General features: G+C 37.2%; 1 protein-coding gene across 10 annotated transcripts in view; it reads left to right on the forward strand.

The window, feature by feature from the left end:
- Positions 1-205: 205 nt before the first annotated feature.
- CNTNAP2 (contactin associated protein 2) overlaps positions 206-24,824 on the forward strand; it is a 977,311-nt gene continuing 952,692 nt past the window's right edge. For 9 of the 10 annotated variants that reach the window (XR_013829659.1, XR_013829660.1, XR_013829661.1 and 6 more), the window contains exons 1-2: positions 206-565; positions 21,541-21,692. Coding sequence is in view for 2 of the 10 variants with exons in the window: in XM_079931141.1 (XP_079787267.1) it covers positions 528-565; positions 21,541-21,692 (190 nt within the window). In the remaining 8 variants the exon portion in view is untranslated. Of the gene's footprint in view, positions 567-21,540; positions 21,693-24,824 lie in introns of all 10 variants that reach the window. The other variant, XM_079931145.1, reaches the window with a different exon arrangement.

The raw sequence follows: 24,824 nt of genomic DNA on the forward strand, positions 1-24,824 counted from the left end.
TAACATAATAGGGGCTAAATTATAGTTTTGATTATACAGTGCCTAATTAAAAAGAAAACTCATGCTAATTGGGCTCCTAGTGTTGCTATGTGGACCAGTCCCAAGAAGATCCACCCTCATACCACACACTACTCATTTATAATCCTGGTCAGCTTGTTAATGACCTTCCAAAGTCAACAAGGATCCTCCTGCCCCATGGTGCCGCACCAATAAAACGAGCCTGAGTTTGGTAGCTGTGCTCTAAGAGCACATGCTCTCCCCCACCCGCCAGGCTGTGGGCGGGGCTGCTTTAATCTTGTCCGCAGGGGAAGGGGCCGAGTTTTCCGGGGTAGGCGGGGCGGGCTGCTCGCTGACGCAGCTCCCAGGGCTGGGGGTGGCGTCTCTGTGCAGGCCCGCTGCCGCTGCCATCTTGAGAGCTTCTGCGCACGGCCCGCAGAGCTGAGGTGAGGGCAGCAGCCATTTTTCACCAGGAACTGCGTTCTGAAGTGCCGGGGTGTGAGGCCTCTGCTCGCGGCCCCTGTGAGCGAATGAAACGAGACCAGGCGCAAAGGAAAAGAGAAAAAAAGGTTAGGCTTTATCTTATCACCCAGATTCTATTTTTATTTCCCGAGAATTGTTAACGGGCTTCGCCGGGGACAAGCTCTCCATGGGTTCCCCGCATCACCAGACCATCCTGGGAATTCGCCAGTTTAAATGCTCTAAGAATGAAATCATTGATGACGCCGTCCTTACAGCGGTGACGTTATTACTAAGCTTTATTAGTCAGAGTGGAATATGTTAACATTTACAAGGTGTTGGAAAGAGGTCTGTCCTCACAGGTGCAGGCACCGCCTGAGTAAAGGGAAAGGATTTGTTCTTAATATCTGCCTATGTAGCACGATGAACTAATTCAACGCCACACAGAAACAAAGTGATCATTCCCCCCCCCCGCTTTTTTTTTTTTTTTGCGGCCCGCGGGCCTCTCACTGTTGTGGCCTCTCCCACTGTGGAGCACAGGCTCCGGACGCGCAGGCTCAGCGGCCATGGCTCACGGGCCCAGCCGCTCCGCGGCACGTGGGATCCTCCCGGACCGAGGCACGAACCCGTGTCCCCTGCATCGGCAGGCGGACTCTCAACCACTGCGCCACCAGGGAAGCCCTCCATTCCCTTTTTTTAAACGATGTAAATAGCGTTTGATTGTTTTCCCATTGAACAGAGCTGATTGTAAACTATGCCCCCTGTAACCATACGTTTTTGTTTGAGCCGAGACATGGCCAACGTTGAAAAACCTCTGTTTATAAACAGACAAAATCAATAGTGAAAAGACGGCCCAGTGTCCAATTCCTGTCTGTTCGAGTTCTTTTTGAGAACTCGTTGGTAAGAAATACACAACTGACTTGGGCACAGGAAAACAATAACAGAAGCCCTTTTGTGCCTTTGCTCAGTTCAGAGACAAAAACAGAGGTAAGACAGCCGCCAGCAGATCTGCCTCATATTCAGGCATCTCTTCCAGCGACCACGGTGGAAGTCGTGCTCAGTAAAATGCAAACGGGGCCACTAAAATGCCAAGAGTTTCATTTTGTTTTGATGTCTTTCTCACAGAATAACAATGTTCGGCTTAGTTCTTTTTTTTTTTTGTAGTGCCCTTTGGGAAAGAACATTTTCTCTTTTAAAAGCCACACAGAGCTTAACACAAGCAGCTTCATTGTTCTCTTTCTCAGGAAGCTAACACAAAAAAGACTAATGTGTTACTGAATGAAGCTATTCATTGCTTAAAAACAAGAGTTAGTAACCATAACTGTTATACTCACATTAACCTTATTTTCACGCTTTAACATAGAAGTTGCTCAGGTGTATTATATGTGTACCATAATTTGCTTAAAAAATGCTGCTGGAAAATACAAGTCTAATGAAACGAAAAGTAAGATATCTTTTTTTTAAAACAATGTTGTATAGGTGTCGGCAAAGTGATTCAGTTGTCCGTATACATGTATCTATTCTTCAAATTCTTTTCCCATTTAGGTTATTACAGCATGTTGAGCAGAGGTCCCTGTGCTATACAGTAGGTCCTTGTTGGCTATCTGTTTTAAATATAGCAATGTGTCTGCTGTTACTTTAGAAATTTGAGTTAATAACCAGTGTTAAGCCCAGCTACCAAAACTCAGATTTTGGAAAATGCAAAGTTGTAGTACTGATAATAAGTGCAGCTCTGGAAAGTGGAAAAAAATCTTTGACTTGAAATCCACAACCCTGGGTCTTATTTCCAACTTTGCAACTTATTGCTTGATATTGGCAGGACTCTCACTCTTTGAGTCTTGATTTACTCATTTGTTCATTTTCAAAGTGGGGAGTAGCTCTGGTTATCCACAGAATGACTAGTTATTTGTTTTATAATGTTCACATGTAACTTTCTTCAAAGTTCATAATAAATAAAGGCTGATAAAAACCAATATTATGAACTTCTGGTGCAAAATTTTTATAATAAATCATAAGCATGTGATGTAGGAGTCCCCAACATCACTTAATGATTATCTCCTTTGGAAGCAGGTGAATTCACAAAATTTACAAAATGTATTTGTGAAAAACTTATTTTAGAGACTAATCTTCTTTAAAGGCAATAGATGTATTAATAATCTATGCTCTGTGAGGTCAGGAGCTTTGATTTTGATATAAGCCTAATGTCTAGGGCATTACCTATACCATAATATTGAGTGAGTGAATGAAAGAATTCACTGACTATATCCTCTTTCACTATATTCATGGCATGATTTAGTTCATAAGTATATTCCTCATGAATATATTCTTAATGAATATATTCATTAAAACACTGAACCTGTGACCCTAAGCCTCTGATAAATTGAATAACCCTTAAAATTCTACTAATATATTCACATTTATTGAACCTACTTAAGACAAATATATTCATGAATATATTCATGAAAGAATATATTCATATTCACAGAATATATTCTAGAAGAATATTCCTTAACACAGTTCCCTGATAAATTTGTAAGTTTGATGAATTTAGTGAATTAGTTGTTCATGATTTGATTCTTTGGATAATTATTTTTGATCACTTTTAGAGAATTGGTTCTCAGTGAATTGACCGAGCGTCCCCTCTCTTGACTGATTGATATGATCATGGGCAGGTAGGCTACTGGCTATGGGAGCTCACCACCCTCTAAACCTGGGGGCAGAGATATCCTCCTGTGAAATCTCTGTTGAAGGAGGGAAAGAACCCCTTCTTCCAAAAGGAGAGAGGTTAGAGGCTAAAGTCGACTTCAGACCAAGAGCTACTTATCAGATTCCACCTTCTCCCTGAAGTCTGTCTTCTTATTCCTCCTCGTTTTTCAGAGATGGTGGCTTTGCCTTGGGGGTTTGTTAGCAGGTGTGAATACTTAGTACAATTACTAAGGACTGAGCTACCTACAAAGGGTACACTGGCTTTAACTATTAGTCTTAGAAGTGTGCTTTGTGTTTATGGTATGTAATATGAATATAGTATGTTCTGTGTATACTCTATGTATAAACAGTATAATCTATATAAATTAATCACCAGCCACATGATTTTTTTTTTCTCAAGTCATGTATGCTTTTTCAGATTTAAACCGCGAAGGCTTGGCCTCTCATGGAGAATCACTGCTATTGTGAGCCATAGTTTCTGATGAAATTTTTCTCTCTCAGGTATTTGAGAGCAGAAACAAGATTGTGACAGTTCTCAAACTAAGTGAACTGTGACAATGGTGAGCTCATGAGATCTGAGCTCATGAGATCTGAGCGTTAGAATATTTGAACCATTTTATTTTACCTTTAAGTCTAAGATACAGAGATAGTGAACTCAAGAAAAATGGAAACAAAGCCTAAAAGTGAAAATTTAAAAGGGAAAGTGGTAGACACTATAAAATTTAGAAAGCAAACGTAAAGAAAGTGAATATTTTTATATCAGAGGGCTTTTTTTCCTCTCTTATGAGTGAAAGCAGTTTGCATTCCCTGTATCTGTGAGACATGAAAGGGCCATAATCATGGTTGATAAGTTAATCAAAGACAGGAAAGCCCTTAAGTTTAGAAATGAAATTAGACATAATGTGAAAAATGACATCACAGTTAAAAGCCCTTGAAAGTGCCCTGAAGTCCACCTCAGAATTTTTATGAAGTCTTTACCTGGTTGCAGTCCCCCAATAATCTTTATTTTTCTTTTACATAACAATTCATGTTAAATTAATGACATTAATAGCTATCAGATTTTCTAAATTACTATTGTTTTAATATTCGACAGCTGTGCGCGTACTTCATAATTTTTTGATGGCTTCTGTATACATTTATCTCAGGACTCTTTAAAGATAATAGTGGCCTCAATATTGTCTACAATTTTACTTATTTCAATTAGGTTATACATCACATAGACTCTTATCTTGCTTTATTTTGATTGAAATATATTATTCATATAGAAAATGCACATTTCATGAATGTACAGCTTAATGAAGTTTTTGAAAAATTGGACACATCTATGTAATCTTAACTTAGATCAAGAGACAGACCATTACCAACACTCCAGATTGCTTCTGAAGTCAGTAATTGATTTTAACTAGAGGGTTGCCCATCTAGCAACCAATGCTAAACAATGTTCAATAAATAACTACTAAAAAACAGGATTGTGCTATATGGTACAGAAAAAAATCCATGTATAGATATTTCTAATGTTATCTCTATATAGGATATGCCCTGTTAATAAGAAAATGATAGATGTTTATATAGAATTTTAGCACTGTAAGGCATCTAATCTACCACAGATTCCCTCAGGTAACACCCTGTGTGGGATTCTGCTGTGTGACATCTTTCTAATCCTTTATTAGTATTCCAGAGAATTTCTGCAGTAAAGGACAGATGCTCTTGCCAAAAGCCTTACTTCTATTTTCAATTTGCCAGTATTTTCTGGGACTCTACCTCTTACGTTAAATCACAGAAATGGCAAAGAATTCTCTTTCAGAATTGAAACAGTGAAAGATCTTAATTCCTTCTACAGTGCTGGATCCACCCTCCAAGTTGGTCTGCCATCAGTTTACTCTCATGTTTCCATGAAGCTATCTGTGGCCCCCATCTTCTGTCCACTATAGTACAAAATTCAAATGACTGTCTGTCTTTTCAGCGTGGATTCTTCTCTTTTCATCTCAGGCAAAGTCTCTTCCATGTACTTTGAGTGGTTCATGACCATTGTGTTTAATGCTTAGAGTCAGCCAGCAGGACAAGTACAGACTTAGAGACCAAAATATACAACTTCAGTTATATCAGTATTTGCGTTATTAATATGCTCTACATTAACAGTTTTAATTGATACATTGTCATTGGTTTTTCTCTTCCCCTTAGCAGTACATGAATGTATTGTAGTCTTATTTTAAGTGTCTAGAGCTGAGAGGAATCTTGTAATCAACTGGTATGAATCATTCATTTTACTGATAAAGATTTCTGGGCCAGAGAGGTAATTGTAATATTAGTGTCCATGCTATCCCAATTCTAATCTGGCTCTCCTTTAGTGTATCACACTGCCCTCCTGTCTTATGTGTCCTGTAGTGAATTTCACACATAAGTGCACACATATATACAAACACACACACACAACTTGTGTACCTAATACAAATCCATGAAACCACACTAAAAAATAAATCAGCGGTTTAAAAAATTTATGCTCTAATAATATATTAATTTTTAAAATATTTTTAATTTTTAATCTTATCCGATGCTTATCTTATCCAGATTAAAATCCACAAGAAAGGATGGATGGAATAAATTTGTAACCTAAATATATATGAAACATTTTTTATACAAGTGTGATTTCAATGTGCTTACCTGTAGCATTTTTCCTCTCCCATTTTGCCACAAAGGCTGAGAAAACCTACCAAAAGGCAGTTGACACTCAAAAAGGATTGTTGACTTGAAGATTGCAGGAGAGAGTAGTTTATAAATATCTGGAGACATGCCCTTCATGGTTCAATGCTCTTGAGTAGTCCAGTTGGAGGAAATGATACTGAGCTGAAACACACAGAAGCTGCCTCTCACACTAGGAGTCACATAGTAGAACAAGTAGTAGAGAGGTTGGCAAAAAAACAACTACTTGTAAAAGGTAGGGACTGAATCTTTGCCTATGTTTGTGACCTAGGTACAATAACCAGACCCTACCTTTGAGTAAAGGGTGAAAATTATTCAGTGGCAAGTATAAAAACAAAGTTCTGTTAAAGGGGAGTAATGCAGAATTATCTGAAATGAGAAACTGTGGTTTTATTATGCCTTTTATGATGCAATTTAAAAATAATGATTTATATTCAAATTATAAAATATACCTGAACATAATATTTTAAGATATCTGTTCCATGCCAGGACTCTGCTCGTGATTATCCTCTGAACTCAAAAATTTCTGAACCCGTGAATGTCTGGATAACTTCTCTAAATTGAACACAGTTTTCTCACTGGAGTTATCCAGCACACACAGGTATAAAAAAGCTCTGTTTTAATCAAAGCCACTTACGTTCACAGCTCTCTATGGTTATGATAAAATCAAGACTTTGAAAAATATTTAGAAGAAAAGAGGGAATTTTGTTATATGTACTGTTTTAAAGAAAGCTAATCTTAAATTCTGACAATTGTTAATTTTAAGCTTTGAATTTGTTTTATTATCAAAATTTAGAAAAATGAGAAAATGGTTTCAAGAATTAACCTGGGCTAAATTGCTATTATTATCTTCATTTATGCTGTTCCTAGTATTCTTTCTCTAAGATATTCTTTTTACATCACTTCTATAATACCGATGGGACAGAATAGAAAAACAGTCATTGACTGATAGTGTCATGTAGCTCTATTTTCTCCCTAATGTGTAGGAGGACAGGAACAATGTGCCTTTGGGACATGGATGAGGTAAGGTACTCTGTAATCATTCTAATATTCACGAGTGGGGTTATGCTAGCCGGGAAGATGGGGGATCAACAGTTTTAACAGCATATTACAGTAAGGCTGTGCACAACAAGGGAGTGCCCACCTTTGGGATCACCTCTTGTCAAAGATCCCTAGCTGGATCCCCAAATCTTCTCAGCTACATTTTGCCTTCCTCATTTATCTTTCATTTCTTTTTCCTCAGCCATCTCACTCCAGTTTATAAAATATTGGGAAACGTTTCATAGCAATTATAAAAATGTATGTAAAGATATTTAAACCTCATTAGATGGTACAATAAGGCAAACTTTTTGAGACCAGGAATCATCATATTTATTTTTATATTTTCTACAATGTTTCACATAGGTATTCCCCAGAAAAAGAGGAATTGATTTGAATGTCCTTGCCATTTAGACAATGTCGATTTCCTATAAATAGGGTTGATTTTGTGCCTTTAGGGAAAAATTGTACGATATTGCAGTTTATCTGAGACATACGTGGAACAAAGATAAAAGACTAAATATAACTTAGTTAATTTAGATTTAAGAAATGAATTGTAATATTAGTAATGATAACTTATTTTCCCAAAATTGTATAATCGTTTCACAACTATAACTTTCTACTTCAGACAGAAACAAAACAGTGATTTAAACAATAATAAATATTTAATAATAAATAACTGACATATTTGTTAAAAAAACAAATTAAGGAACAGAAAATATAACTTATAAGCCATTAAATGTAAAAAATGGAAAGTAAGAAAAGTAATGAATCTGAAAAGGATAAATGAATTGATAGTATTCTCATTGCCCAATAAAGTCAGTGATGCAAGTAGAAGATGAAGGGTTGTATAAACCAGGTTCTTAACCTGAAAGAAGAGCTAAACCCCTGACATTACATAAAAATTTTGGATATATACTAATAAGGATTTTTCTTAGGACAGGATTCATACTTTTCTTCAGATTTTCAACATACACCATTACTCAAAATTCTTCTCCTGTATAGCTGAACCACTCAAGGATTCGGTATTCTCACTCCTTACCTGCTATATTCTGCTCACCCCACTCCAATTATCATCGACCTCCATATTCCCAAATCTAATGTCCACTTCCTGTCCTTGTTTTACTTAATATCTCAGAAGCACTTAAAAGATTCAACTAGTCCCTCTTTCTTGAGTTAGTCTCTTCGTTAACATCACATTCTTCTGGTTTCTTTCCTATTTTACTGGTACTCTTTCCCAGTCTCTTTTCCTGGGCCCTCATCCTCTTTCCAACTTCTCAAGTTCAGAGCATTCTAAGACTCAACCTAAACTCTCTTCTCTATCTCAAAGCTCTCTCTTCGTAACTGTATTCAGTCTCATGATTTATGCTCATGACATCAGACTTTTATGTCCAAACCTTAACTCTTCCTTGGGCTCCAGACACAAATATACAACCATCTCCCGACTTCTCTACTTAGATGCCTAATGGACATACTAAACAACAACTCGCTTCCCCAGTCTCCCATTACTTAGTTAAATTGCTTTGATTTCCACTCAGTTGCTTAAGTCACACATTTTTCTCTTTCTCTAACTTTTGATAACCAATTAATGAGTAAGACCTGTCAACAGGGGACTTCCCTGGTGGCGCAGTGGTTAAGAATCCGCCTGCCAATGCAGGGGACACGGGTTCGATCCCTGGTCCGGGAAGATCCCACATGCCGCGGAGCAGCTAAGCCCGTGTGCCACAACTACTGAGGTTGTGCTCTAGAGCCCACAAGCCACAACTACTGAAGCCCATGTGCCTAGAGCCCGAGCTCTGCAACAAGAGAAGCCACTGCAGTGAGAAGCCCGCACACCACAGTGAAGAGTAGCCCCCGCTCGCCACAACGAGAGAAAGCCTGCACGCAGCAACAAAGACCCAATGCAGCTAAAAATAAATAAATAGCTTTTTATATAAAAAAAGACCTGTCAACAGTACTTCTGAAATAGATGACAAGTCTGACCACTTTTCTCATTGTTAACCTCTGTCCAAGCCTCTGTCGTCTGGTCCTAACCACTGTAAGAGCTTCGTAATAGGTCTCCCTCCTTTCACTCTTGCCTGCCTAAATCCATTCACTGTACAGTAGCTAGCGTCTATCTTTAAAATAGCATCATGCCACTTTCTGCATAAAACATAGGTTTTCTGTCACACTTAACATTTAATCTTCTAATTACAGCTTACAAGGCCCTTAACTTATTACACTGTTGCCTATCTTTTTCCTCCCATTTCTCAATCCTTCCCCCTTAATCTCTATACTCAAACCACTGTAGTCATCTTAGGGCCTGGTACTTCAGTACACCAAGCGTGTCTCCCTTCAGGGCGTTTGCATCAAATTATCACATGACTGGCCTCCTCTTATCCTTTAGGTTTCAGATTCACTGTCACCTCCTCAGAGAGTTCTCCCTTGTCAATTAGTCTTATCCCATGAATCTCTCTATCACAACATCTGTTTTATTTCTGTTATAACATTTATCACCATCTGAAATTGTACCTATTAACCTATTCATTATTTGTCTACTGTCTGTCTCTGCACATAAGAATATAAGCTCCAAGAGGGCAAGACCTTTTCTTCTTCACCATTATATCCTGGTGCCTAAAACAATGCCAATTACGTGGTAGGAAATCAATAAATGAGTTCAGAATAAAACTCTAGAAGAGCTTAGGCTAGTGGAGGTAAATTTCCATGTTATTCTCCTTAGATTCTGAAAGGTTAAACTGAAAGGACAAGGCTGCCAAATCTCCATCAGCACAAATCAGAAGTTAGCAGGTGGTGATCATCACTTGCTTCTTCCTTTTGTACTTGTTCACCTTTAGTCATAGCATCACAGCAATCTGAATGGTTTGCAGTTATGATAAAAACTAGAGTAAAGGACATCAAATACTAAGTGTAATGTCTCTTGGTGTAATGAATCTTTTTTTTCCTTTATTATACTTTATTAGTTTTCCAAATTTTCTTCAATAAGTTTTATCTTAAAGATGAAAAAAATTATAAAAGTTCTCTGCTTATGATCTGAAATCCATTTAAGCTACCACTGCTTAATATGCCTTTATCTGCCCTATGTAGACACATGCACAACTCACAACATATGATGTCTTCCTTTTGTAGAATTTTGAAAGTTATCTTCTTTATATATACATGTAGTTGTCTTTGTATATGTACAGCAAAAATGATAATGATAAAATAAAAACTGCTACTAACTATTGATAGTATAAGGTGGCTCCTATATATTATAACTCATGGATTATTTATAACAAATTTCTGACATAGTATTATGTCTTCTGTAAGTGAAGAAACCAGGTTGCAGAGAGGTTTAATAACTTGCTCACAGGAAATAGCTAGATTTTGCTAGAGCAGAGATTATTTCAGACTTACTTCTGTATCTCTAGTGCTAACATGGTGCCTGGGAAATAGTAGGTACTCAACATGTATTTATACATGAATGGAGGAGTGTGGTTGGCATTTGAATCCAGGTATGAATGACACCCAGACACTTAACTGCTATACCACACTGTATCTTTGGGCTTATCTATATGTGTACATTAATCAGACGTCCTATGAATTAAAATCTTCTTTTAAATTAGCAACAGCTTCTTATTTAATGCAATTATATTACATTTTATATTCAAGAGAGGATAAAACACTGGAATGAAGGAATGTAAATGCCAAAATTGGTACATGAACTGGACTCCTAGATTGATAAGATGTATTGAAGATGATATTCACATAATCATATTACTACTAAAGATACTTGCTTTGGAAGATTGTCTCAAGAAAACAGTCATCATTAAAATGGTCATAAATCTTTGAATGAGATTTTGAAGTATAATGATCTTTGGCTTTCGGCTTTCGGCTGGGAATCAGTAATGGTTGAAACAATTTTTAGAGGTTTTTACTTGAAAATTTAGTCTTGGAGTAGTTATTTTAAGTTTTTTAACTTCCTAAAATATTGATATCCAAAAGTTAAACATACAGAGTCTCATTGGGCTTCCCCTGTTTAGTAGCAAATAATGGTGTGTTCTATATTGGGTTTCTCATTGTTTGATAATGCAATAAACAAAGTATAAAGTGGGCATTGGATAAAATTTAGATGAATTTAAAAATGAATATCATCATTCCTTTGATTTTAAATGTTTATATATTTTTGAGGTAAAAATTACAAAATACATTTGGTTTTCATTATTCATCATAGTTATATTATGCATAGTTATTGCAAATACTCAATTAGTGAATACTGAACCATTGTTCGTACAAGAAATATAGGGTTAGGTTCCTGAGAACCTGTGGTCACAACATTTGCATCAATACATAACCTTGTTTTTGTATTTGCATCAATACAAACCTTGATTTATGTATTTCTGTTTAAAGTTACCTTGTTTAATGCATGTGATTGATTCATTAACATTGAACTCACAACCAACGGCATTATAACTTATACCTGAAAGAAGTTTATCTAATGTACACATTTCCTCTTTGTAAGGCACATCACAGCCTTCTTGCACGTAGGAACACTAAACAGCATTTCAGCACTACATTTGGGGACCACTTTAAATGGCAAAATTGACAAAAAGCACAAAAATGCAAAAAAACATGGCACTAAGTATACAGTGAAAAGAACACTTGATTTCAGGATAAGAGCTGAAACAAGAAGGCAAAAAGATGCCTTATTTGACCTCAGTTGGGAACTTGTGAGTCGAGCGACTCCAATTTTTCACCAGTCTGTTCATGCGTGAGTCTGTGAATAACCAGAATGCACCACAGTATTGATTTTGGGTTAGAAATAAATTTTAGCAATAAGGTGAATACACAAGTACTGAATCCACGAATGAGAATCAACTCTGTGAAACGCACAGATCTTAAGAGCACAATTCAGTGGATTTTGATAAATATATACACTTATGCAACCATCACTCCAGTCGAAATATAGAACATTTCATTACCTCAGAAAGTTTCCTTGTGCCTCTTACAGTCCATGCCCGTGTGCACCCTCCCCCACATAGGCAACTCATGTCCTGATTTCTATCACCACAGACTGGTTCTGCCTGTTCTAAAATTTCCTATAAAAGGATTCATTCAGTATATTATTTTTTTGTGTCTACATTCTTTCATGCAAAATAGTGATGTCCAAACCACTAGTTCATTCTTCTTTATTACTTAGCAACATTTTCTTGTTTGAGTGTACACTGTATGGTTATACAATTATTTCCAGTTTAGTCCCATTATGAGTAAAGCTGCTGAAACATTCCCGTACAAATATTTTTGCAATGTGCATTTTGATTTTGGGGGGAAAATAGTTAGCAGGGAAATTGTTGGGACATAGGATTAATATATGTTTAACTTTATTTAAAAACTATCAGAATTTTCCAAAGGGACTGTACAGTTTTGCATCCCACCAGCAATGTATGAGTTCACATTGATCCAGGTCCTAGTTAGTCCTTTTAATTTTTAGCCACTGAAGTGGTGTAAAATTGTATGTCATTGTGGCTTTAATTTCCCTGATGACTAGCAATGTCAAGAAATGTTTCACATGGCTATGGGTATTTAATTTACCTTTATTTGTGGTATGACTTTTGCCCATTTTTGTCTTCCAGTTATTGACTTACAAGAGCTTTTAGTGTATTTCAGTATGCTCCATGTTCAGATATATATGTTGCAAATATTTCCTTCTAGTCTCTGTCTTGCCTTGAATTTTCTTAATATGTCTAATAATGAGTGGAAATTTTTAATTTTGATGAAGCCCAATTTATCAAGTGATTTTGATGTCCTCTAGGACAGCAGTTACCAACATTTTTGGCACCAAGGACCGGTTTCATGGAAGACAATTTTTCCACAGACTGGGGGGGGGGGGGTGGTGGGAGGGGGTGGGGGCGGGGCATGGGAGGGATGGTTCAGGCAGTAACGCAAGTGATGGTTCAAGGGTAATGTGAGCAGTGGGGAGTGGCAGATGAAGCTTTGCTTGTTGTTCGTCTGCCACTTACCTTCTGCGTTGCAGCCCTGTTTCTAACAGGCCGCAGACCAGTACCAGTCCTGGCCTGGGGGTTGGGGACCCCTGCTCTAGGAAGTCTCTGTTAACCCCAAAGTCCTAAAGATACTCTATGTTATCTTTCAGAAGCTTTATACTTAGGTTTTTATTTTTGGGTCTAAAATCCGTCTAGAATTAATTTTTGTGTGTTGAGTAAAGAAGAAATTGAGACACATTTTTCCCTTTATTTATCCAGTTGTTCCAGCACCAGTTTTTGGACAAAACAAAACAAACAAACACAAAATCACCTTTTCTTTCCCCATAGAATTGCCTTAGAGCCTTTGCCAAAAAACAATGGATCGCATATGTTTGGGTCCGGTTCTGATTTCTTTATGGAATACTATAGCTTTATAACAAGTCTTCAAATCAGATGATGAGTCCTCTACTTGTGTTTTTCTTTTTGATAATTTTGAATATTTAAGGTTTTAAAAATTCCTTATACATTTTAGAATCTTCTATTTTTATTTCTACAAAGACTAGTGTTGAGATTCTGACTAGGATTGCATCGTATATATCTGTTTATTTAAAAGTTTAATTTCCCAGCAATGATTTGGAAATTTCGGTGTGAAACTCTTAAAGCTCCCCAAATGACTCTAAGGTGCAGACAACGTAATAAAATCTATTAATCTGGGCTCTTTCTTTCTCAAAAGATTCTGAGTGACTGAAAGGAAAGAATTCATCCCATCTCTAAGATTCTACATATTAAATTAGTGATGGAGTCATATCTAGCAACACAAAAAAAATGTCATGCAGTAGGCCCTCCCCAGTGTGTATTTCTAACTTAAAGCTTCCATTCAAGTGGTTCTTTCAGAGCAAAGACATATTCCAAAGTGACGTCTGTCTATACCAATACAGAGGGGCATTTGACAGTTTCTTCAACTTAAAAAATAAAAGTATTTTGTGCCTACCTGAGTATCGTATTACATGTTCTCTCTGATTGCAGTTGACCATATTTATATGGTTTGGATTGATGTGTAAAAGTGAGCAAGATTAAATTGGATTGATTTCCTTATGGAAATTATAAAGATAATATAAGTAATAGTATGTGGCATGTCTACATAGAGATGTATTTTTTCTTATTGCATAAATAGGTAACTGATAACTTATGAGACATATTAGTAACACCTCAGAGAATACTGTAACCACCTAAAGACGGATTTTATAGTCTCTGAGAGTTTTCTCTCAGGATTAAATGTTGAGCAAAAGACTGAAAACTCTAGTCACTGTAATTTTATTGAAGCATTTTCAAACAGATGTTACATCTTGGTTTGTGACTATATTTTAAATACTTTCTTTTTTTCAACATTCATTAAACCAGTCTTCTTTTGTCTCTAATAAGAGAAACATCTGTTTCTTCTTGTTCAATCAAAGCAACCACCTCAAGAGTCTTACTTTAAAAATAGTACCATTAGAAAGTCAGCCTGGATAGAATATGCTTCATTAACATTTTACATTTGTATACAAAACAAGTTTTTCTAGAAGTTATAAGTTAGGGAGATGCTAGAGAAAATATTGTAAAACAGTTTCGATATTTTATGAAAGAATTAAAGCCAGAAACTGGAATATGGCTTCAAAGATGTTGGTTTTAGGTTAAAAAGTCTCTTTGTAAAAATGTCAGTTTCCTTTTGTAATGTACAGTTGAAAAGTTTTTATAATTATGAATTAATGAATAACTGGAGGTATCTATCATAAAGTAAATTCAAATAATCTTTAAGTATAAAAGTACATCAAAATTGTTGAATAGTGTATATTTTTAAAACAAAAATACTTTGGAAAATGCGTACTACAGTTTATATCAATCTCCTCAAAGTTAGTCATCAGGCGAAGTCCTTGCTTGGAATTGGATTTGATTTTTGGAAATATTCCACAGACATTCAGAACCACACCTATTGAATAATCTAGTTGAAAACAAAATACATTTTGGGGAGGTGAAAGTACATCTGTGACTATGATGGAATAAGACCTATTTTATTGTATAGCTCAAAGTTGGCTTTAGAAATTGTTGACCCTGATATTAACAAGAGATATATATTTAGCTACCTTCCCAAATTCCTCAAGACTTCTCTTGTACTATAAAATTCATATGGGGAGTCGGGTATTTATTCATAAAGAAAACCAATGTTTATTCATTTCATAATAGTTAATACTTACAGAATTAACGTACAACAACCCAAGTTGGTATTTAGAGAGCTAGTCTTACTCACTGAATATGAAACAATAGCTAATATCTATTGAGAGCGAACTTACTATGTGCCAGGCACTGCTCTAAGTGACAATGTATATACTTAATTCTCAAAACTGTATGAAGTAGGTACTGTTATTATCCCCATTTAATAGAGAAGGAAACTGAGGCCTAAAGAGGTTAACTTGCTGAAGGCCCGGCCAGTAGGTGAGCAGAAATGAGATTTATATCCATCTGACTTTAGAGTCTATGCTCTAGATCCTTATACTGTTCTGCCTCTCAGAGGGTGAGCCTGTAAGTCAGACACCCCTGGCTTGTAACCTACCTCTGTCTCTTATGGAGCATGTTACACGTCAACCCGAATAAAATATGACCCCAAATGAAAGGCAATCCTCCATTTTCCCAGCGAGATAATTAAGAGTACCTTTTGACTTAACTTACATATATAAACTTTTAGGGCTGTGGGTGAAAATGTCTCTAATATTTAATTACTATTTTTAAAATTACATAAATAATTTAGAAAGTTCTTTTTTTTTTTTTTTTTTTTTGCGGGCCTCTCAGTGTTGTGGCCTCTCCCGTTGTGGAGCACAGGCTCCGGACGCGCAGGCTCAGCGGCCATGGCTCACGGGCCCAGCCGCTCCGCGGCATGTGGGATCTTCCCAGACTGGGGCACGAACCCATGTCCCCTGCATCAGCAGGCGGACTCTCAACCACTGTGCCACCAGGGAAGCCCAGAAAGTTCATTTTTCACTCTTACTGTTTGGAAATAATTTTGTTCAAATTTCTTCACATGCAGCGTTAACATCAGTGTGTTTGTCATAACTTTGTGAGTCATCTAACACATTTTTGCAGAACAAATCATCTTCAGCTCTAAATTATTTGAATACAGAATTTTTTCCCACATCTAATGCTGTCACTGGCCTTGTTTTTCTAAGTTTCAAGGGCCCATTAGCATAATGTTAGGACACTTTTTTTAGTTGTCTCATATGTATATATTCATGATCTCCACGTTGTTGAGTTATTATATTGCTGTTTTGTTTAGAAGGCTTATTTATAACTACACCAATATTTGTAATTGCAATGCAATAACCCCCAAAGAAAAAGTACTACGTTTAAGTCTCTGCTTTTTCTTTGTAAAATGGGACTTAACAGCCTTCTTTGTTTTTTGACCTAATGGTATAGTTACAGATATGCTGTTTCCTAGCTGCTAGGCACTGTTCTAATGCTATGCAAACCCTAATTCATCTCCTCCTTAAAACCAATCTACAAAGTGGATACTACTATTTGATTTTAGAGAGGAGAAGCCTGAGGCACAAAGAGGTTAAGTAAATTGTCCAGGTTGGCAAGGGCCAGAGCAAACACAGGCAACCTGGCTCCTGGGTCAGTCCTCTTAGCTGCCACACTATTTTCCTGCCCTTCTGCCATCTTGATGCTCATTATTGAGAAAAGGCAATAGATTGACACATACAGAGTTAGGTAGTGCCAGGCACATACCAGGCTCTTAGGAAATGTTAGCCGTATGAGACGTGGGTCTCTTTTTTAAGTATTAGTAACTAGCATCCTTATTTGGTCTGGTCCTGAGTCACTCTCCAGCCACCAAGACCCCACAGTGTCTGGGATTATGGGTCCCTGGTGAGTCTCTCTATTCCCTGGGACATTTATTGCTCCAGAATATTGAGTGAAGGGATACCATCTCTTTAATAGCAAATGAGACGTGATGCCTTAATCCTATTTGGTGATGTGTTCTTTGTTGTTTACAACTCACAAATTTCTAATAAAACTTGGGATGATGATACATTTTTTTTCTTAATACTGTATTGGTATTGTAAGTGTATATCGTATGATCAACTGCACGGTTCTGAGTGAATTTTATAGAATTCCAAAAGCTCTTAAATTTCATTAATGTTCTGTTTCATATGAATTAAAAATTACTAAAGAATATTGTTAATTTTTTAAAATGCCTCAAAGAGGCTATTCCATATAGTTTCTCTGAAGCAAAACTAATTCTGTACTACTTCCCAAGTGGCAGGTGGCCCAGGAAATGGTAAAGGCAAAACTCAGTAGTCCGTGTTTCATACAAAGTTGTTCAGGTCTCCCTTGCACTGAAGGGAAGGGACACAAGAGGAGGGAAATTATGCTGAAACTATGGCATCTTCTTTTTTCGCCCCATAAAATTTAATGGCTGTGTTCTGAGTGGGAAGAACTACTGTTTGAATGCAAAAGGCCTAGATTAGGATCTCAACTCTACAAACTGACAAATGATAGCATGTTAAAGATCATTGATTGATCCACTCATAATAAAATGAAAGGAGTGAACACAGAGTTCTCTTTGCTGAGTTTCACAAAGTATGGAGATGATTTAAATGAATGCTCCTGGGCTTATTTTAATATGCCTTAGGGAAATAATGCTAGAATTTGCTTAATTTCCATTCAAATTACAATTTTAGGGGAAAAACATCAATATAAGAAACTACTAAAAGACATGTAGTAGTGGGATCTTACATTACAACAAAAATCTGATGACGCAAGTGCTGAAAGTTGGCAGATGAAACCAGATTGGTGTCTCAGTTTATTTACAACCCTGATGCTATATGAGACAAGGGTACTCCAGAAACTCCCTCTAGATGTGGTGGCAGATGGAAGTGTGTGTGTGTGTGTGTGTGTGTGTGTGTGTGTGTGTGTGTGTGTGTGTGTGTGTGTGGTATAAGAGAACTCTGATCACAGATGCACAGAGTCTATATACCATGTTTCATTGTTGTTGGTTTTTCTTTGTTTGCTGTTTATAAGAACTCAGCCTCCAGAACTAGATATAGCTGAGTTCCCGTTCTCAGTTCTGACATTTACCACATACGGGATGCCTAAACGTTATTAGGTTCAGTTCTCTCACCTATTTATTGGGGATAGTAATTCAAAAAAATCTTTTTCTGTGAAATATTGTTTGGAACTGTTAATGTTAATCGTCAAGAGGTATGCCTCAGCAATCTATGATAGGAATGGGCCCCGAATATATGAAGTTCATTCTTCAGTGGGGCAAGGATGACCTAATTTCTCAAAAGAAAATATGTCACTTCTTAAAATTTTTCTTTATCCACATGTTATTAAAAACTCTCTTGATGATTAGCATTAACAGTTCAAAGTAATAATTGGAATTAAAATGAATAGAAATCACACCTTAAGCTCAGATGCAGCAGTGGCTGCTATCAACAAGGCTGCTTTTATATGAGGTCCAATTTCTTTAGTAATTAAGTTTCTTGAAAAAATAAAGTAACCTTTTTACTTTAATCTGATGGAATAATAGACCTTTTTGTCATGAACAATTAAGCTGGTGATTTTCCCTTTAAAAATTAACTTTATGATGAAGAAATTTTCATTAGAATTTTTAGGAAGGCTTTCTGGTCTACCAGTTAGAACAGAAAGCCCTGTTACTGAAGACAGCTTATAAGTGACTTCCTCTGAATGTGTGACTATTTAGGATTAAACATTTGTAACATTACTGTCCTTGGGACCCATGCCCCAAAACTGCATTTCAAAGTAGGGTTCATCACATTGTAAAGGCAAAGATAACAACCAAAATCAAAACCATACACTTCTGTGGCTAATTAACACTAACCCCAGTTTTATAATTTAACAGAATATGTTATGGTGACGGTACAGTCTTCCATGAATCAGTTTTGTGGGAGAACCCACTACTGGAGAAGGAATTGTTTCAGTGAACACTACTCCTTGTCTGACAGCTAACTGACTTGACTTTTAGAATAAGACTGTATGTTTACATAGTAACTTCAGTACAAAAAATATGTATTTGTATGTATTATACATTTCATAATTTGAAAATTATTTAGTATTAATTACTTTAGAGCTGTTTTCCTCCGTTGAAATAAAATGTGCTCAATAAATGTTACTAAGTTAAAAATTGAAAATCCTGAAAAAAAATACCTGAGGGATGATTATTTGTAATGATGTTTACTAGTACAGTGTTAGGTAATACTACACATATGTGACTATCTTCAAGCCCCAAGAAGCCTTACTTTTCTTCTTTAAAATGGTGTTTCTGTTTAATAATGTAAACCAATCACTAGATTATGCTTTTCCTGTAAAGGACAACATAGTAAATAGTGTAGGCTTTGTGGGCCATACAGTTTCTGTAGCAACTGTTTTTGACTCTGTAGACCAGACAATGTATAAACAAATGAGTTTGACTGTATTCCAGTAAATTTTATGTGGACACTGCATTTGAATTTTATATAATTTTCACATGTAATTTAATATTGCTATTATTTTATTTTTCAACCATTTAAAATGTGAGATTTATTTTTAGCTCTCAGGCTGCACGGAAACAGATGGCAGCAAGCAGTACTTAGCCTATAAGCTGTGATCAGAAGCTTGGAAGCCATCATTCGTGCTTCACTGATTTTCTCTCATTCCATTTTTGGATACCTTTTCATGCTAGGCTTCTCTTTTGTGAGGCTGAACTGTACCTTCAGTAACTCCTACCTGTGGATTCTAGATTAAGCCATCTGGAGTAGTCTAGAACAAAATAGTTTCCCTTTCCATAGGCCTTTATAAGGTGAAAGAAAGTCACTTTGACTCACTTAGATTTCTGTCTCTCTTAGTGTTCCTTAAACTCTTTCAAGATACGTTTGTTTGAAGGCTGTTCTCCTCTCTTTACTCCTTAATTTTCTAATTATTATTTGAAAAATGAACACAAACTAAACAAACTTTGTTATTTTCTGTCTAATGGATAACTAAATAGATTTTCTATTTCTTCTTTTTTTTTTTTTTTCCGGTACGCGGGCCTCTCACTGTTGTGGCCTCTCCCGTTGCGGAGCACAGGCTCCGGACGCGCAGGCCCAGCGGCCATGGCTCACGGGCCCAGCCGCTCCGCGGCATGTGGGATCTTCCCGGACCGGGGCACGAACCCGGGTCCCCTGCATCGGCAGGCGGACTCCCAACCACTGCACCACCAGGGAAGCCCGATTTTCTATTTCTGAAGACCTTTGTACTAGGCAAGAGTGGAATGTGATTGTTAGGGAGTTGTTGATTTATTTTGTTGATGTTTATCTGTTTAAATATAACCTAATTCATTATAAAAATATCTTATTTGTAAATGATCAGATAATCCTGGTATCATTTCCCATACCTATTAGTGGTCAATTAGCACAAATAACCGCTGTAGGGAAGGAAAACTTTTCCTTTCTTCCCCTCTAGGTTCTTTGGCTAATCTAAGAATTAAATTGACATCAGACAGATTGCTAGGAGGAAAACAAATATAATTTATTATTATTATTATTATTATTTTTTGCGGTACGCGGGTCTCTCACTGTTGTGACTTCTCCCGTTGCGGAGCAAAGGCTCCGGTCGCGCAGGCTCAGTGGCCATGGCTCACGGGCCCAGCCGCTCCGCGGCATGTGGGATCTTCCCAGACTGGGGCACGAACCCGTGTCCCCTGCATCCGCAGGCAGACTCCCAACCACTGTGCCACCAGGGAAGCCCAAAACAAATATAATTTTGTACGTATGGGACCTCTCCAAAATATGAGACTCAAAGAAGTGACCAATGTAGGGCAGATTTTATACCTTTTAGCTGAAGAAAAAGATTAATTTTATAAAGAATTAACAGGACAAAGAAGTTTTGGGGTAACTTTGGTAACCCAGAGTTTTGGGTTTGGGGTAGTAGATTAACGAATTAGTAACATGGTTTGTTTATACAGCCTTCTTGGCCCTAACTTCCCTCTCTCTAGTGATAAGGAAGCCTTGTACCCTCCTGGTACAGGGAGGGTACCTTTCACATGAGAGATTTGTTTCCTGCTTTCAGAGGGACATAGGAGGGTCAGAGTATCCTTACTGCACTTGCTGTTTCTTAAGTAACTTGAATTCAAAATAATCAGTATGCTGAAATAGCATATGTTGGGGTGGCATATTCTTCTCCCCTTCACGGCACATACTCACACATTTATTCTTTAGTCCTTTATTTCTATTAGCTATACTTGCCAGATGTGGCTGTTGAGAGGCAATGACAGTACAAAAAATAGTTCTTAAAAGCAGAGAGTGACATGAGATAAAATTACAAATCCTTTTTCTCATCTGAGAGTGAAGTCTAGTAAAGCTAACTGGAAAATAAGTTATTAAAATAGTTCATCATCATCTACCAAACAACTTAATTCACTCCATTTCCTCATGTACCCCGATGGCACGTTATGTCCCTACTTGATTGGGTTATATTATGGCGTATTTGGTCTGGCGGAGGATAGAACTACTTATAATATTAAAGAAGATGAGATATTAATTGTAGCCACACTGAATTTTCCTAGATGAAAATATATTAATTTTTACTTACAAAGCTCTGACTGTTGTTATTAAAAATTATTTTAAACTGAATCATCTTAAGAAAAGAAATGGCCTTTTCTCTTGTATCTAACAGGTTCTGGGTTGAATGACGGCCAGTGGCATGAAGTCCGTTTCCTAGCTAAGGAGAATTTTGTTATTCTCACTATCGACGGAGATGAAGCCTCAGCAGTCCGAACTAACAGTCCTCTTCAAGTTAAAACTGGCGAGAAGTACTTTTTTGGAGGTAAGACTACCATTTTTTTAATTGGTTAACTAATACATTGCTAAAAATGGAGTTTCAGTAAAGTTTGAAGTATTTATATTGATTCAGTGGACTCAGTAGATCTCAGAAAAAAAGCAAACAAACTCTGTAACCTCATTGAACTAAAAGGAGCATCAAATTTATTGTTTCTTCATGATAAAGTGTTAATATGATGTCACCATATTCTTCTAGTCCAATTCAAATATTCTAAGTATAAAGCGTGAGATTCTGAATCCATTCATTCTCATAATACTATTCTCAGGAATCATGTCCTTGGATTATACATTGGTCATCTCTTGCTGTGTAACTAATTACCCCAAACCTTAGTGGCTTAAAAAAACAAACATGTATTATCTCACAGTTTCTCTAGACCAGGAATTCAGAAATGACTTAGATGGGTGATTCTGACCACCTGGGTCTGTCATGGGGTTATACCCAAGCTGTTGGCCGTGCCTATGTTATTTGAAGGCTTTATTGTGCTAGAGAGTTTGCTTCCAAGACGGTGCACTCACTTGGTTGATCGTTTGTGCTGGCTGTTGGCTGGGGTGCCTCGGTTCTCCTCTATGCAGCTCTGATCCTTTGGGGCCTCTCTTCTTCAAGTGGTCTTTTCTATAGATGATGGGGTGGGGTGTGTGTGTGTGTAGAAAGAGAGAGAGAGAGAGAGAGGGAGGGAGGGAGGGAGAGAGAGAGAAAGAGAAAGAGAGAGAGAGGGAGAGAGAGAGAGGGAGGGAGAAAGAGATACAGGAGTAATAAGAAGAGGAACAAGGTTGAGAGAGAGAGAGAGAGATAAGTGGAGAGATAGGGAGGGAGAAGGGGCGGGGAGGGAAAAGCCAGTAAGTGGGAGAGAAAATTTACAAGATAGAAGCCATAAAGGTTTTGTTCTTGTTGTTTGTTTTTAATAATCCAGTCTTCTGTTATATACAATTGGAAGTCACATCCCATCACTTCTGTTATATACAACTTATTAGAAGCAAGTCACTAAATCCAGCCCACACTTAAAGCAAGGGGATTACACAAGAAATCAGGGGTTATTGGGGCCTTCTGAGAGGCTGCCTAACACAGGTTGCCTTACATGAAGCCACCTTATCACAAATATCTTGATTCTTAAGTAATAAAAAGATTAGTGGAATGGAAGATTCTTTTAATGATAAATTCTTCTTCTGTATGTGAAAGAGTGTTGGAACACAGACCTGACATGTTTTCTAATTTGAGAAATGCATCCTGCCAGAAAATGTTTTTCTTCATTAATGAAACATAGGGATATCTTTTATTAAAATGCTAGGTGTGTTGCCTAGATCAATAATAATCTTTCATTAGATTATTCCCTTTCTTATTCTAATCACCCAATGTGAGATCTAAAAAAATACATTGTATCCTTAGAAAAGGCTTTGGTTTAAGCTTTAAAAAGTATGTGTACATATACTTGCCTCTGCAAATATGCCTATTAATATTCCTATATCTATTTATTTGTATATATAAATATATGTTTATATATCACTATTTGTATATATTTCTCTAATTATTAGAATAAGCCTACTTGACAACAGACATCTTGTATGTCTTCTTTCCTGCTTTATCCCCCAAGGTCCTAGAAAAATTCCTGAATATAGTAGATGACCAATAAATATTTGTAAATGAATTAATAAATTCTGAAAAATAATCAAGGCAAGCCTTTTATTCCTAAATTTCCAAAAGAAGAAATAGAAGCCCTAAGAGCTGTACTGACTTGCTGCTGAGTCTATAGCCAGCCCCTGAATTCAAAACCTCTGACTGCTGTATGAGGGTGCTTCTCCCCTCTGCATCATGATATGATGATGAGTGGCAGCTCAGAGACAGAAGTCCTGAACTAGACCTCTGTTTCTTTAATCCTCCATGGTCTTTGTTGGGAGTTAAAGCTACATGCTTTTTAAAAGTCTCTCAATAAATATTTGATGAGTGGATGAAGTCAGACGAGATGTCTTCAGAGTGAATAAACTGGGCTGATTGATGTGAGAAAAAGCAACCCAGTAGCTAAACTGGTCTTTCTCCCAAAACATATTTAACAAGATGGACTTTTGGCCAGCAGTTTTCATTGCTGTCAGAAAATGGATGACAGCACTCAGTGGGAAAGCTGTCGATAATCCCTCCTCATCCAAATGGCAGTGGGACATCTTCGGCCATGAACGAGCTTGCTGAGTGCTTAAGGCAAGTGTTGATCTATGTCCATCTAGATGGGTAGGCAAAAAGCTATAACCACAAATTCATGGCGTAGAGCTTATAAGATATGAGGGCTTTACAGTGTGCTGTTACTACTGCTTTACAGATCTGGGTTTTCAAACCCAGCGGTCAGGGTCATATTTCCTCCCTCCTGGGTCTTTAGTCTGCCATTGGGAAATGCTGTCAGAAAATGATCATGATGCTTCTTTGGTTATATCTTTATTGGCTGAATCCTCAGAGTATATGAGAATCACTAGGGGAACTTGTTACAATTCATATTCTCAGGCCCCACTCATAGAACTTTAGAATGCAGGATGTGAGAAATCGAAGAATTCTAAACTTCAAGTGATTCTGAAACAAATGATCTGAGGAACAGAATTATAGATCTGACTTAGCCACCTTGCATGCATATCTATTATATTCTTTTTAAAAAACAATGTTAGCCACTGACAAGTGAGATAAGTAAGAAACAGCTATTCTCATACAGCTCTGCCACCATGGAGCAGTGAACGGAAGCCCCAGACAGGGTCCGGGGCACATATAGACATTTATTAAATGAACATTTATTAGCAAGCTGGAACAACACTGTTAATACAGACGCCTTTGTCAGCTCAGTGAAGTCTTAGCTCTCTGACTTGCCTTCCCTTGAAGAAACTTTTCTTCAGGCAGCTGTAGCAGTGTTTCAGAGGCAGGATTCAGCTGTACCCAGAGCCAGTGCCAGGCAACAGAAAGCCTCCTAAACTAATAGCTGGCACAGGTTCACTGATCCAGAATGCAGAACCGTCTCCACGGCTTCAGGTCACAGACCTCACTGGAGTCTTATACCATTTTCACACAGGTTGTGAGTGTTTCTAAAAGAAGTTTTGCCAAACTGCATAACCTTAATATATTTAATTTCACCACTGAGATCTCTTTCCT

The sequence above is a fragment of the Stenella coeruleoalba genome, assembly GCF_951394435.1.
Source record: "Stenella coeruleoalba genome assembly, chromosome: 9".
Lineage (NCBI taxonomy): Eukaryota > Metazoa > Chordata > Mammalia > Artiodactyla > Delphinidae > Stenella > Stenella coeruleoalba.